Raw genomic sequence first — 16,143 nt, 5'->3', positions numbered from 1 at the left:
GGTTTTTAACTTTATTTCGTCCGATTTCTTCAGAAAAATGGTGAGTACTGTCGTTTTTCGGCTGTCTGAGAAGAAACTCGTTATGTTTATTTTATCTACCCATGTTATTGTTTTATTTTAAGCATGTATTTAATAGACCGGTTTCACTTTCCTTGACAACCGTCGTCAAGGATGAACTCGGAGGGCAAACAGTCGCGGTGTAATCAAAAGCCTGAACGCGTTTAACTTGGAAATATTGTCAATTTCTGTGCGGTTTACGGATGTTCAAATCGATCTAATAATGGGGATAAACAAAGTTTTTACTGCTTCAGTTCCTGCTGAAAGATATTTTTAGGCAAGAAACGTGGTTGCATCACATACGTAGACAAGACCTCTTGAGTGATGTTTGCTCGAAAAAAATATTAACCTTATAGGAGTCTATAGTGAGCATTTTAGATCAGGTAAATTAATAATTAGTAATTTTACATAGTATTCACGTATATTGTGGAAACTAATGAATCAGAAGTCAATGTTTTTTTGGTAAAAATGGTCTAAACAGAGTTTGTTTCTCAATATGGCTGCCAACGGTACTTTGCTGAACTATAAGTTTACTTTCTTTTTTTTTAACTATACAAAATACATGTTCATGTCTGTAGACTTCATGATGTAACAAATGTATGCTTACTAAAACAGTGCAGTCATACATTACGCTATCCTCCCACAGCGCGAGTGTATATCGATCCACGTAGGTCAGGCAGGTGCCCAGATTGGCAATGCCTGCTGGGAGCTCTACTGTCTTGAACACGGCATCCAGCCAGACGGCCAGATGCCCAGTGACAAAACCATCGGAGGTGGAGATGATTCCTTCAACACTTTCTTCAGTGAGACTGGAGCTGGAAAGCACGTTCCCAGGGCTGTGTTTGTCGATCTGGAGCCCACGGTCATAGGTAAGATTAAGATCTTCTAGTGCTGAAAATCCCCCCCCTTTTTTTTTAATTCATTAATGTTTAGCTGATTTAACTGTTCAGTTTCCTCATATTTTGGGATTTTCCTTTTAGATGAGGTTCGCACTGGAACATACCGCCAGCTGTTCCACCCTGAGCAGCTCATCACAGGGAAGGAGGATGCTGCAAACAACTATGCTCGTGGTCACTACACTATTGGCAAGGAAATTATTGATCTGGTGTTGGATAGGATACGCAAACTGGTGAGTATCAGCAAACTGTCTAGCATAAGTGTGTTTTGTACTATGTCTGTAACTTCTTATGATTCGTTACAGGCTGACCAGTGCACAGGTCTCCAGGGTATCCTGGTCTTCCACAGCTTTGGTGGTGGAACTGGCTCTGGTTTCACCTCCCTGCTGATGGAACGCCTGTCTGTTGACTATGGTAAGAAGTCCAAGCTGGAGTTCTCCATCTACCCAGCTCCCCAGGTGGCTACTGCTGTGGTGGAACCCTACAACGCTGTCCTGACCACCCACACCACCCTAGAGCACTCTGACTGTGCCTTCATGGTGGACAATGAAGCCATCTATGACATTTGCCGTAGGAACCTTGATATTGAGCGTCCTACTTACACTAACCTGAATAGGCTGATTGGTCAAATTGTGTCCTCCATCACTGCCTCTCTGCGTTTCGATGGTGCTCTCAATGTCGATCTTACTGAATTCCAGACCAACTTGGTGCCCTATCCCCGTATTCATTTCCCATTGGTCACCTATGCTCCAGTGATCTCTGCACAGAAGGCTTACCATGAGCAGCTGTCTGTGGCTGAAATTACAAATGCCTGCTTTGAGCCAGCCAATCAAATGGTGAAATGTGACCCACGTCACGGCAAGTACATGGCCTGCTGCATGTTGTACCGTGGAGATGTGGTGCCTAAAGATGTGAATGCTGCTATTGCCACCATCAAGACCAAGCGCACCATCCAGTTTGTGGACTGGTGCCCCACTGGGTTCAAGGTGGGCATCAACTACCAGCCCCCCACTGTGGTTCCAGGTGGAGACCTGGCCAAGGTGCAGAGGGCTGTGTGCATGCTGAGCAACACCACAGCTATTGCTGAGGCTTGGGCTCGTCTTGATCACAAATTTGATCTGATGTATGCCAAGCGTGCTTTTGTGCACTGGTATGTTGGTGAGGGTATGGAGGAGGGTGAGTTCTCTGAGGCCAGAGAGGACATGGCTGCCCTGGAAAAGGATTATGAGGAGGTTGGTGCTGATTCCATTGAAGGTGAGGGAGAAGAAGAGGGAGAAGAGTTCTAGTGTGAGAACAAAAAGTGGAAATTAAAACTGGTGTCCCACTGGATTCACAGTGGGTGTCAACGACCAGTCCCCCCACCCCCACTGTGGTTTCAGGTGGAGACCTGGCCAAGGTCCAGAGGGCTGTGTGCATGCTGAGTAACACCATAAACCAGGGGTGTCCAAACTGATCCATAAAGGGCCGTATGGCTGCAGGTTTTCATTCCAGCCATGCAGCAGCACACCTGATTTGGCTTATTCAATCAACTGACACACCCATCCTTTAATCAAGGGTGGGTGTGGCTGCAAGTATTTGACTGTGTGAAGACAGTTCAGTTGCTTGAATGAGCCAAGTCAGGTGTGCTGCTGCATGGCTGGAATGAAAACCTGCAGCCACATGGCCCTTTATGGATCAGTTTGAATACCCCTGCCATAAACTATTGCTGAGGCCTGAGGCTCGTCTTGATCGCAAATTTTATCTGATCTTTGCTAAGCATGCCTTTGTGCACCGTTTACAAAATACAACCGAGTCACTGAAAATAAACAAGATAATACAAAGTATGGACCTTTTATTCATGGATGTGATATTTTCCGTGAAATATCAATCGTAAATTAATAAACACCCAAATACAGGTAAGGTTTTGATTATGAACTTTGGCAGTCCAAACATTTTAATTGTTAAATACTTCTTAATTTGTTTTGTACGGAGTTTACAATTCTGGCATCTCTGAACCATTTCCTGTATTTTGTACAATTAAACATAAATCCATAGTCTGGCATCCTACATGTGCAGTAAAGCTATTTCATAATGTACGGTCTCTGGCAATCCACCAAAACAAATTTTCTACAGCGTTTGCTATCGCATACATGCCACAGTCATTGCTCTTTGGTTGTACATCTGAGCTCATGAAATGTACAATTGATGCATTCTCGAGAATCCAAAATATGTTGGCAGTACTCATTTGAACTGAAGAGATGGAGTTTGTTAAAGCACTGTCCTACAACTTAATATTTGCTGAGGAAATGTTAACTTTCATAGTTGTAATCGTTATAGCATTGACAGTCAGTCTTGGGGTGTTTTTTTTTTTTTTTTTGGTTTACAATTTGTACAAAAGTGTCAACAACGGTCTTGAAACATGGTGTCTTGGCATAGGCACAAGGTTGGAAGCCATTGACGAGGGGAAATTAGCTTTTTAAAATGCAATGGGCTGCATCTATGACTGAATCATCCAGCCAGCCATTGTCAACTGTACCATCGATCCTTCCATAAGAGTTGTCCATGAGTTCTGTGTTGATGCCATTTTCCAGTGGCATCAAAACTTTCATGGTCATCGCTCATGGAGACATTCGCTTCATCCTCATTCTTTGTTCCCATTTCAACTGCTGCTGTTTCATCTTCAAGGAGATCTAATTTAAGATTCTTAACCAGTGTTGTAGTTGAGTCACTAAACCTCAAGTCCCCAGTGTTCAAGTCCAAGTCATTTTTAAAAAATTAAGTCAAGTCCGCTATTGATCTGAGAACAAGACTCCAACTGCACCATTTGACAGTGGCTGTTTTAGCACCATTAACATAAGTCATGTTCAGGAACAAACTAATGAACAGGTGAATGTGCATTCTCTGTTAGGGAGTGTGAAGAAGAAGAAACCTTAATTCATCACATGCACACTTCAAGCACAGTGAAATTCATCCTCTGCATTTAACCCACCTGAAGCAGTGAACACGCGCGCGCGCGCACACACACACACAGCAGTGGGCAGCCACGCCAGAGTGCCCGGGGAGCAGTCAGGGGTTCAGTACCTTGCTCAAGGGCATCTCAGCCCAAGGCTGCCCCACATCAACCTAACTGGATTGAGGGGGAAACCGGAGCACCTGGAGGAAACCCACACAGACATGGGGAGAACATACAAACTCCACGCAGAAAGGCCCTCATCAGCCGCTGGGTTCGAACCTGGAACCTTCTTGCTGTGAGGCGACATCACTAACCACTACACCACCGTGCCGCCTGGTACGCCAAGTATTCTGTCAGAGATGGTTGGGAGACTGATGTAAGTGCAGAAGGTGTTTTTATTAATACAAGTGAAGACAGGTAAAGAATCCAGAACAGCAGGCAAAATTGTGAAATGGGCAATACAGTGGTGCTTGAAAGTTTGTGAACCCTTTAGAATTTTCTATATTTCTGCATAAATATAACCTAAAACATCAGATTTTCACACAAGTCCTAAAAGTAAATAAAGAGAACCCAGTTAAACAAATGAGACAAAAATATACTTGGTCATTTATTTATTGAGGAAAATGATCCAATATTAATGTGTGGCAAAAGTATGTGAACCTCTAGGATTGGCAGTTAATTTGAAGGTGAAATTAGGTGGTTTTCAATCAATAGGATGACAATCAGGTATGAGTAGGCACCGTTTTATTTAAAGAACAGGGCTCTATCAAAGTCATCTTCAAAATGCACATTTGTGGAAGTGTATCATGGCACGAACAAAGATTTCTGAGGACCTCAGAAAAAGCGTTGTTAATGCTCATCAGGCTGGAAAAGGTTACAAAACCATCTCTAAAGAGTTTGGACTCCCACCAATCCACAGTCAGACAGATTGTGTACAAATTGAGGCAGTTCAACTGTTGTTACCCTCCCCAGGAGTGGTCAACCAACAAAGATCACTCCAAGAGCAAGGTGTGTAATAGTCGGCGAGGTCACAAAGGACCCCAGGGTAAGTTCTAAGCAGCTGAAGGCCTCTCTCACATTGGCTAATGTTCATGAATCCACCATCAGGAGAACACTGAACAACAATGGTGTGCATGGCAGGGTTGCAAGGAGAAATCCACTGCTCTCCAGAAAGAACATTGCTGCTTGTCTGCAGTTTGCTAAAAATCACACGGACAAGCCAGAAGGCTATTGGAAAAATGTTTTGTGGACGGATGGGACCAAAATAGAATTTTTGGTTTAAATGAGAAGTGTTATGTTTGGACAAAGGGAAACACTGCATTCCAACACAAGAACCTTATTCCATCTGTGAAACATGGTGGTGGTAGTATCATGGTTTGGGCCTGTTTTGCTGCATCTGGGCCAGGACGGCTTGCCATCATTGATGGAACAATGAATTCTGAATTATGCCAGCGAATTCTAAAAGAAAATGTCAGGACATCTGTCCATGAACTGAATCTCAAGAGAAGGTGGGTCATGCAGCAAGACAACGACCCTAAGCACACCAGTTGTTCCACCAAAGAATGGTTAAAGAATAAAGTTATTTCTTTGGAATGGCCAAGTCAAAGTCCTGACCTTTTAATCCAATCGAAATGTTGTGGAAGGACCTGAAGCGAGCAGTTCATGTGAGGAAACCCACCAACATCCCAGAGTTGAAGCTGTTCTGTATGGAGGAATGGGCTAAAATTCCTACAAGCCGGTGTGCAGGACTGATCAACAGTTACCGGAAACGTCTAGTTATTGCTGCACAAGGGGGTCACACCAGATACTGAAAGCAAAGGTTCACGTACTTTTGCCACTCACAGATATGTAATATTGGATCATTTTTCCTCAATAAATAAATGACCAGGTATAATTTTGTGTCATTTGTTTAACTGGGTTCTCTTTATCTACTTGTGTGAAAATCTGATGTTTTAGGTCATATTTTTACAGAAATGTAGAAAATTCTAAAGGGTTCACAAACTTTCAAGCACCACTGTAGGTTGAGCGAGGCACAAACAGGCTATCGTAGACTCGGCAGAATCAGATGAAGAGGAAATCAGGGATCAGGAAACCAAACAAGGAAATGAGGCTCGGTAATGTGTCCGCAACTAAATACTTTTCAAAGTGTGTTTTCAGATTTTATATAGGTGCGCTGATTGCACCTTAATCCTGTGCAGGTGTGAGTCATTTACAGCGCGTGCACGAGAGTCTGCTTGGCGCATGCTGTCTGGAGCGTGCCCCAGAGTCTATCTGATGCACGTGCCAAGGCATGCAGGTATGATACTTGCATGAAATTAGTATAAAAATTTTTATATATATATATATATATATATAACACCAAATTATTATGGCATGTTGCAAAAAATAAAGAAAAAAATCCAAGTCCTCGTCTCCAATTTAAGAGTCCAAATGCAGTTAATGCATGAGTCAGTCCTCAAGTCAAGTCATGAGTCCTTAAAATTGGGGCACGAGTCGGACTTGAGTACTACAAGCCTGTTCTTAACTTCGCTGTCTTCAGGCTATTCATACTCAACGTCACTTGGTCTTGGTGGTTTTCTTCCTGGCTTTTTCTTTCCTTGAGCATTTTTCAGTAATACGGTAAGATTCACGGACTTTGATGGCACGGACACTTGAACATTCATCTGTAGAGACATTGTCCTATTTTGTATGTGAAAAGTCATTTGGAATTAAATGAACATTTTTTTTTTTTCCCTTTTGGAAATAATTGGATGGTGTACAATTGTCGGGGGGATCCTAATATTCTGTAAATTCAGAAACCTCGTCCATGAAGCAAGTCAGATGACGTCATGGGCTTGACAATTGATTGGTAACTCTTCACAGAATCCGTGATCTGTCTGTATTGCTCCAGAGGAAGTTGAAGACAAGGGTCACTTTTCAATGTGAAGGTTCCAAGACCTCCCTTTCCTCATCTGAGTTCTCTGAAATAATACTGCTGCAGAGATCTAAATGATAACACAACTGCATCTATAGGTCCTTTCCAATTATTCAAATCTTTCATGAGCCATTTAAAGCCTTGACTTTTAATTTGGATGCAACACCATTTTTTGAAGGCAGGTTGACAACTTTCAACATGAGCCCTTGTGAAATACTCAAGTTTTGGGTGAATTTGTGACCTTAAGTGCTCTATGAACTTTTGGCTCCATCTATTTTGCTGTTTTTCAATTTCAAGTGAAGTCTTTGTTGGCACACAGCGAATTCTGTAAATTTCTTCAACATATAAATTGGCATCAGAGGCTTATTTCCATTGGTGGACAAGATATCATGCTACGTCTTTCCACAAATGCCTCCAACACTGACTACTTTAAAAGTTGTTTCTGCTTCTATTGCATTTAATATACCACCTTCCATATCGATATCTATGGACATATGAGGGAGATTTGATTTACAGTAACTACAGTGCATCTCAAACTATGAAATTGTATGTGACTTTGAAATTTTCCGTCATGGATCATGAATAAAGCAGGTAGAACAGGTTTCTCCTCAAACGCTTGATGTTTTCTACAAAAGTGCTGATACATAAAAATCTCCCATGAAAAACGGTGTCCTAGTTAAGGAATTCACTTTTGGGAGCAAGTTGACTTTGGTTTAATTCATTCAACATGTCTTCCATACTGGCACGGTGGTGTAGTGGTTAGTGCTGTCTCCTCACAGCAAGAAGGTCCGGGTTCAAGCCCCGTGGCCGGCGAGGGCTTTTCTGTGCAGAGTTTGCACGTTCTCCCTGTGTCCGTCTGGGTTTCCTCTGGGTGCTCTGGTTTCCCCCAAAGACATGCAGGTTAGGCTAATTGGTGGTTCTAAATTGACTGTAGGTGTGAGTGTGAATGGTTGTCTGTGTCAGTCCTGTGATGACCTGGCGACTTGTCCAGGGTGTACCCCGCCTTTCGCCCGTAGTCAGCTGGGATAGGCTCCAGCTTGCCTGCGACCCTGTAGAACAGGATAAAGCGGCTAGAGATGATGAGAGATGTCTTCCATACCTAAAATTACAATAAGATATGGAAAAGTTGTAATGAGATGAATGAATCCTTTGACTTCATATGTAATTGTCTGCAAATTTATTAGGGCATCTTTAGTCAGCCTTTCTTCTGTTTTTATCCTTTTTATTTGAGATAATGGGTTTGACGGATGTTCTGTGGCATAGGGGGACCATGCATATGTGATTTAGGAGACCACTAAAGTATGTGGTATGGTACACCCTCTTCTGATGATCTGGGCAATTTAAAAAATAAAAAAATAATACATGGTTGCCAAGTATTCAAACTGATATTAGTGATTTTTTTTTTTTAATGTTTTATTAAATGGCATTAAAAGTATGTGTGCACTCACAATTGAGGACTAACACTGCTTGCATCATAATCATATAGTACAGCCATTTTGTTAGAAGTCTAAAAATGAAAAGTATTGTACGATTGCGCAGAGATATTGTCCTATAACATCTTGTTTTGATCTTTGTGTGAAAAGCAAAATCAAATGCCTACAAAAAAGAAAAAGGGCTGTGTAACTGAAATTGGCTCCAAACAGTTGTTGAATCATATTTGCTGTTGCTATAGATGATTATTCACCCTGCCCTGTGAAGAAGGGCTGAATGTTTTCGTGTTCTCTGCCTCTTTATCAAGCCACAGAGGAGAAAAGGCATTGAACTTGTAATTCCAGCTACAGGAGTCTCCAAGAGAGGCTGGTAGTGCTTTAGATGCCTGAGGGAGGAAATGGAAATGTCATTTCATTACCAGTTATATGGGAGTTCAGGTGTAATACATTTGTCGGCCCATCTATGCACATGTACAATGGGAGCCTTTGTTATTGCACACAGAGTATATGACCTTTTCATTTAAAATATAGAGCAAATGACTACTGGTCTATGTGACAGTTTAAGGTAGTCGAGCATAACTGAAGAAATCTGGTTGCTTTGAGTCTTTACAAGTAGAAAGTGTTGATGGCTTTTTTTTTTTTTTTTTTTTTTTTTTTTTAAATCTACCTTTAGTGAGCTACTACAGAATTTTCAATGACAAAATACTATTTTGCAATTTAGCGAGCACATTGTCAACTGTGGGCGGCACGGTGGTGTAGTGGTTAGCGCTGTCGCCTCACAGCAAGAAGGTCTGGGTTCGAGCCCCGTGGCCGGCGAGGGCCTTTCTGTGCGGAGTTTGCATGTTCTCCCCGTGTCCACGTGGGTTTCCTCCACAGTCCAAAGACATGCAGGTTAGGTTAACTGGTGACTCTAAATTGACCGTAGGTGTGAATGTGAGTGTGAATGGTTGTCTGTGTCTATGTGTCAGCCCTGTGATGACCTGGCAACTTGTCCAGGGTGTACCCCGCCTTTCGCCCGTAGTCAGCTGGGATAGGCTCCAGCTTGCCTGCGACCCTGTAGAATAGGATAAAGCGGCTAGAGATAATGAGATGAGATTGTCAACTGTTCATGAACAATGCAGCAGTGCTTCAAAGCACCTGATTCAAAGGAGGAAATGTGCTGACTGACATCTATCCGTTATCTATACTACTTATACATCAGGGTTGTGGTGGAACCCGGAGCCAATCTGGCTTTGGGCATGAGATTGGGTACAGCCTGGGTCAGTTGCCGATCTACCTCAGGGGTTAAGACAAAGATAAACAACCATTCACACTCCTGGGCAATTGAGAGTAGTCAGTTGGCCTAATCCACGTCTTTGGAGTGTGGGAAGAAACAGGAGCATCCAGAGGAAATGCGCGCACACACAGGTAGGAGGGCAGACCCCAGTTGGCCAACAAGTTCGAACCTGGAACCTTCTTACTGTAAAGTGACAGTATTAACCACTGCTGTAGCATCCATTCACACAACATGACTGATAGTGTGTGTAATGATTATTTTATCTGACCTTCGCTAGTTAGCAAGCATAACAAGTGTAATTGTTATAGAGCAAGTAAAATCACCATTGAGGGAATCAGTGGCTCAGGGGTTAAGGGTTTGAGCTACAGATCAGAAGGACATAAGTTTAAATACCAGCACTGCCAAGCTCCTATGTTTGGAGAAGTCACTTTGTATAAAAGCTTCAGGTATTCTTGGAAATATCACACTTATAGCAGTGTTAAGCTCTGCTAACACACGAGAAAAATCAAAAACCCTAGAGATGATGAGTCAAGTGCATCAACAATTGCCAGTGTTGTGGGACAGGTTACCTGCAGTGATAAACTGCTACTGTGTCATATATCATTGTGTGACTTTGTAGGAAAGTTGTATCCTTTTATATAAGCCATGTTGAATTTGTTTATAGTAATTCAAACGTCCAAGATGCAAAGAAATCATTTTGGTACTTGGCTAAATTAAGGGGGAAATGCCACAGTGACTTACTTGTAAGCAAAGGTCCCTATTGCTAATGTAACAGTCAGGATACCCAGCACCATAGCCACAATTCCTGTGATGATGAACCTGGAACCTGGAAATCCCCCCAAAAATGTAAGGTAATAACAATGCACAGCTTCAGCATGTCTTAATGAATTTATCATGGTTTTCCCTCATTTCCCAACACACAAGAATCCCAGATGGTCCACATTTGACTCCAAACAATGCCTGTTACACAGAATGTAAGTGAAATAAAGTAAAAAAGGTGGGCAACTAGGACCCCCAAGGACTGGTTTGAGAAACACTACCTGTTATGAACACTGTTACTCATTGAAAAGAACTATTACCATGAAAATTTGTTTGCTTTCACATATACAGTTACCCAGATATATTAGTACTCACCATTCATTACATTTACTCTGGCACTAGTGACTGCAAGGCTGATGTTGTTACTCATTGAGACATTAACGCAAAAGAAGCCAGAGTCATTGAACACATGTCGGAGAATGAGCTGGCACTCGGGTAAAGCGTTTATAGCACTGCAGATGGTCTTGCCTGGAGAATGGCAGTCAGATACTACAGTGCATATGTCTGTAGGCAAACTGAACGAGAACAAGAAAGTAATTTATGCATAAGGTATGCCTTCTGTGTAGCATCTCAGTGTTGCAGAAAGAGCATCAGTAGTGAATACCTTCCCTGACAGGAAATGATGAAATCCACAGCGTTTTTTTCAAGAAAAGCACTGGCCGCCTGGACGATCTGCACATCCTCAATGCCCTCTGAGAAATCAAGCGAATATATCAATATCTGATTATATTACAGTCATGGAATTCTCAAATCTGATTGATGTTAAGTAATTTCCTGTAACAGCAGCTCTGAAAATAGTGCCAAATGCACTTTTTTATTTTTATTTACCATATTTGGAAGGAGTCTCAAGCTTCATTGCTTTGTAACGGTCAAGTTCCCACTACAGGAAATTCTTTATGGCAGAAGACTTTGCAGTTTGTTTTCTTGGTAACATGAAGTTGTACAGTAGTTTGAGGTGTTTGTTTGTTTATTTGAAGGAACAACAGTTTACAGCTGCTCTAATATAAGTGACAGGAGGAATTAATTTAGCTCATGGATGTTCCATAACATTAAATGTAACTACAAACAGTGGAATAAACAAAACGTGTGATTTCATTAACAAAATCAAATTGTATCTTGGTCTTAGTTTTGGCATCTTCTAGGACAAACTCTAAAAACAGTCAGTATACATGTTTACTAATGCAACTAAATAAGATGGTTGTTTAGCTGGAGAACTCGCCAGCAACTGTGATCTGTGTGGAGAAGGAGCCGTAGCGGTAGAGCACACAGTCCTGTTCAGAATTTGGTGTCTGATGCTTTTTCATGACAATAGCATCTTGGAATATTGCCTCCAGATCCATCACTGAAAACAGTTAAATATGAAGTCATGTGGATAATTATACAAATCATGATTTGTACATTATGGTCGTAATAGTATATTTCTTAAAATGGACAGATAGCACCAACAAACCTCCATTTGTGTCCAGTTGGTAAACTGTTTTAATGTCAGCACTGGAAGAACTGGAATGTTCCATTGAATCTGGAATGTCATTAGATGCACCATCTGTGTGAAACAATGAAAGTGGAATTGAGTTTTATCATTTTTGTGCCTATTCTCTTACAAACATTGTAATATTGACTCTACCAATTGAAATAAGCTGAACAGGCCCTGCATGCTCTGCAGAGATAAAGGCATCAGCAGTGGGGTTAGTGACTGGAGGTATATTTGAAGGAGTTGAACAGGATGGATTTGGAATGGCAGCCTGGACGACAACATGGGGTTTGAAGAAGCCAGTCTTGGTGTACGTGTGGGTGATAGTGAGTTCTCTTGAAATCACAGTGCCACTGCCATCCCCAAAATCCCAATTAAAGGTGATGTCAGAGTTGGCCAGGTAGGAACTGGGGTCATGGACAACAATGGCAAAGGCAATGGCACGGTTTTGGATAAATGTCAGGTCCCCTTCATCTTTATCATTCACTTGTGTGAGAGTGACAGCAAACGGGATCTGGTCTGAAGAAGAAATGGAAATAATTTTTGAAATGAAATGGATTTTTTCAACCAGACTGACAGATGGTTGGAATGATTGGATTATTAGATGGATGGATCAATGGATGCTCACCAGTTATACAGAACTGTGTGGAAGCATAGCCAATTGGGATGAATTTGTCTCTCTTTCTGTAGTGATAAATAACCACATCCATTACATAGGAGCCAAGAGGGATATCTTCAGTGCTGATGGTCAGGGAAGATGATGGACCATCACACACCTGCCAGTACTTTCCTACAAGAAAAAATGAAGGAAGATAAAGCTACAACTAGGACCTATTGATCTTCATGGGGTTATAAATGAATGCTTGATTCTGATTGGTCAGAGGTTGATGGTGATGAATTTACTCTAACAGTACCATTGACAGTAGTGATGGCCGTAAAGTTTATATTAATGTACTTATTCTAATATGTTATCTTTTCTATGGAAACAGTTTACAGTTTACGGACTGGTATGATGGGGTTTGTAGTAACATGACAAGTTGCATGTTTAGCTTATTAACTTCAAGAAAAAGAAAATGACTGTACAAATAGCTACTGTAATACAAGTGATAAAAGGAACTAACTTCCACAGCATTAAGCATAAAAATAAATAGATAAACAGAATCCATCATCTGTAGCTGCTTATCCTGTGTAGGGTCACAGGCAAGCTGGAGCCTATCCCAGCTGACTATGGGTGAGAGGTGGGGTAAACCCTGGACAAGTCACCAGGTCATCGCAGGACTGACACATAGAGACAACCAACCATTCACACCTACAGTCAATTTAGAACCACCAATTAGCCTAACCTGCATGTCTTTGGACTGTGGGGGAAACCAGAGCACCCGGAAGAAACCCACACAGACACAGGGAGAACATGAAAACTCCACACAGAAAGGCCCTCGTCGGCCGCTGGGCTCAAACCCAGGACCTTCTTGCTGTGAGGCGACTGTGCTAACCACTACACCACCATGCTGCCCAGATAAACAGTATGTGTTCTTTAATTAATAAAAATTAGAATTATTGGCAAATTTCTATGGTATGAATGGAATAAAAACACATCAGAACATGCTGTTATTAGAAAATAATTAACTTTAGAGTGATAAAAGTAACCCTAGAGGTTGTTTTTAATATTGATTTGTTGTTTATTATTGTCCACTTATTTTAAAATACATTTTTCTGTCATATCAAGATGAGTAGAATCAACGTCACTAACACTGATACGGAGGAAACAGAAATACAGTGTTCAAATATCTGAATTTTAGCAATGAACTTACCGCAGGTTTTCCATACAAACACATAAGGTGGTTTTTGATCTTCATGCTTGTTAAGTGGAGAGCCATCAGGAAAAACAGCATCCTGCTCATCAATGGATTCCTGAGGGTAGATGGGCTCACCTTCATGATGCTGGGTACCTAGAAAGGTTAGAACATGAGTTGTTTTATTCAAAAGATTCAAGAAAATTCAACTAGTGGACACTGTTTGCTCCTGGAAGTGTTGACCCACAAGGGAGGAATAGAAGTTCTAAACTCATTCTACAGAGTTCATTCTCAGAATTTTCAAAAGACAACTGCAGACCTGAAGATTACTGAGTACTAACACGAATCTCCTCTCTCTTTTCATTTCTGGTCGTTTAAATGGAAAGCTATTTAGCAATGGGTTAATGATCAGAAGATCAGGGTTGAAGTGCCAAGCTGACACTGACACTTTGAGCAAGGTCCATAACTCTGCCTGCCCCAGGGTTGCTGTATCTTGGCTGATCCTGCCCTCTGATCTAATTTGGTATAAGTAAAAATAAAAAATAAAAAAAAAAGAATCACACTGTGCTCTAATGTATATATCACAAATAAAAGCTTCTTAATCCTCAGGCACTTGTGGTTGGATTGAATTGTTATCATTGTGATAGTACCAATTTACACAGGTATTCAGCAGAAGATCCATTTAAAAAGTGTGTAATCACTGATATGGTAAAGTATTCAGTAATAGGATCAGTAAAACACTTTGGGACATGCTGGTACTGGAATATAATCAACTTCAGGGTGGTAATAGTAACTCCACTTCTCTTTGGGCCAAACCACACCACTCCATGGTTAATTTTTCTGTAACTTCCAAGTGTTTTATTCCTTATTGGATGGAATTAGAAACTGTGCTCTATTTCCTTGCATTGTTCCATGACACATCATATGTCTTACTAGTACTGCAATGTCAGACATACCATTTACCAAGCAGTTTTTCCCCCAAACAACCTTTCCATTAGGCAGCACCAGCTGGCTGTCTGGGAGAATTATGTCAATAGCGAAGGTGACTTTCGCGCCAGTGAGAGTTGGGGAATCATTATGAACATCAAATTTCACCTCTCCACCTGTGGACATGAAAACAACTCACTTTAAAAGTAAAACACGTTAGTACACCTACATGCTCATGGAGTTTATTAACATTAGAATTAAATCGCATACTGCATGGTTACTCTAACAGTGTAATGGAACGATATGGAAAATTTACATCATAACAATACAATTGAGTGTTATGTACAGTTTTGAATATTAAACTACTATAAGGAAAACAGTTACAGTATTTGCTCTCTGATGAATCAATGTCCCATTCAATCTTCCTGGCATAGGCTGCAGATCCACCATGACCCTGACCAGGATCAAGTGTTTACCTAAGTTAAAATGGATATTAGAATATTTATTTAAACAAAAAGACAATGGCACCTGTCCAGCTGCTCCTGTAACGCGGGTCTCCATTCTTCCAAACTGGGTACATTTTTGTGTTCCATGACTGGTATCGTATGAATCTGGTTTTGGATTTGCTTTTCTGAAGTTGCTCTGAAATGAAAAGAAACAGCATTTGAACCAATGAAAATACTTTACCTGATACAGTATGAAGATAGATGACAGATCACTGTATCAGCAAATGTGAACTTGGTGGAATTGTTTCAAAGATGCTAAGTATGAAGTCTTAATCCAACCCTATCTCTTAGCTATTGAGGCCATAAACTCGAACCTGAGGTATCTCATGGCTGTGAATTATGATGTTGTGGCCATGAGATAGCAAAGTCATGGCCACAAATGGTGTAACTTTAGCCCATAATTTACAACCCTGATTCCAAAAAAAGTTGGGACACTGTGTAAAATGTAAATAAACACAGAATTCAATGATTTGTGAATCCTTTTTGACCCATATTCATTTGAATACAGTATAAAGACAAGATAGTTAATGTTCAAACTGATAGATTTTATTGTTTTTTTGTAAATATGCACTCATTCTGAATTTCTCAGGAATGGGTAAAAGTCTATTCACTTTGAGAATTTGCTTAAGGTGATGTAGGCTAATGGGTTTATCCATCCTGCAACCCCACTGATCACAGCATGTCTTTCTTTATGCAGCATTTCAAGAAGTAAAGTGTAATATTATCAATCACATCCATGCTTAATTTCCTGTGACCACAGTGGTCTAATTCAGCTGATTTCACTGTCTCACTGTTTTTAACCCTGAGATGCAGGACTTTCCCCAAAGTGTGGATATGCCGGCACTCCACCATGCTGTGCGATGTCAGCACCACACTGTCACTTCATTATCTCATCTCATTATCTCTAGCCGCTTTATCCTTCTACAGGGTCGCAGGCAAGCTGGAGCCTATCCCAGCTGACTACGGGCGAAAGGCGGGGTACACCCTGGACAAGTCGCCAGGTCATCACAGGGCTGACACATAGACACAGACAACCATTCACACTCACATTCACACCTATGGTCAATTTAGAGTCACCAGTTAACCTAACCTGCATGTCTTTGGACTGTGGGGGAAACCGGA

At 41.2% G+C, this 16,143-nt stretch overlaps 2 protein-coding genes across 2 annotated transcripts; one reads left to right on the top strand and one right to left on the bottom strand.

Moving 5' to 3' along the window:
• The first annotated feature begins 776 nt into the window (after positions 1-776).
• On the top strand, positions 777-2,239 carry LOC132896583 (tubulin alpha-1A chain-like). Its single transcript, XM_060937524.1, has 3 exons — positions 777-926; positions 1,038-1,186; positions 1,259-2,239. Exons 1-3 carry the CDS (start codon positions 806-808, stop codon positions 2,237-2,239), a joined length of 1,251 nt encoding a protein of 416 aa, XP_060793507.1. The 5' UTR covers positions 777-805.
• Positions 2,240-10,242: 8,003 nt separating this feature from the next.
• On the bottom strand, positions 10,243-15,873 carry pmelb (premelanosome protein b). The gene is made up of 11 exons (XM_060936643.1): positions 15,813-15,873; positions 15,044-15,202; positions 14,545-14,691; positions 13,607-13,744; positions 12,424-12,585; positions 11,949-12,314; positions 11,775-11,867; positions 11,544-11,666; positions 10,929-11,016; positions 10,640-10,839; positions 10,243-10,331 (listed from the first exon to the last, which is right to left on the bottom strand). The coding sequence occupies exons 1-11, from the start codon at positions 15,871-15,873 to the stop codon at positions 10,243-10,245; spliced, it is 1,626 nt and encodes a 541-aa protein (XP_060792626.1).
• Positions 15,874-16,143: the final 270 nt, after the last annotated feature.

This window comes from Neoarius graeffei, chromosome 13 (genome assembly GCF_027579695.1).
Source record: "Neoarius graeffei isolate fNeoGra1 chromosome 13, fNeoGra1.pri, whole genome shotgun sequence".
NCBI lineage: Eukaryota > Metazoa > Chordata > Actinopteri > Siluriformes > Ariidae > Neoarius > Neoarius graeffei.
The sequence above is the reverse complement of the archived record's forward strand: the minus strand, read 5'-3'. Positions and strand labels throughout refer to the sequence as shown.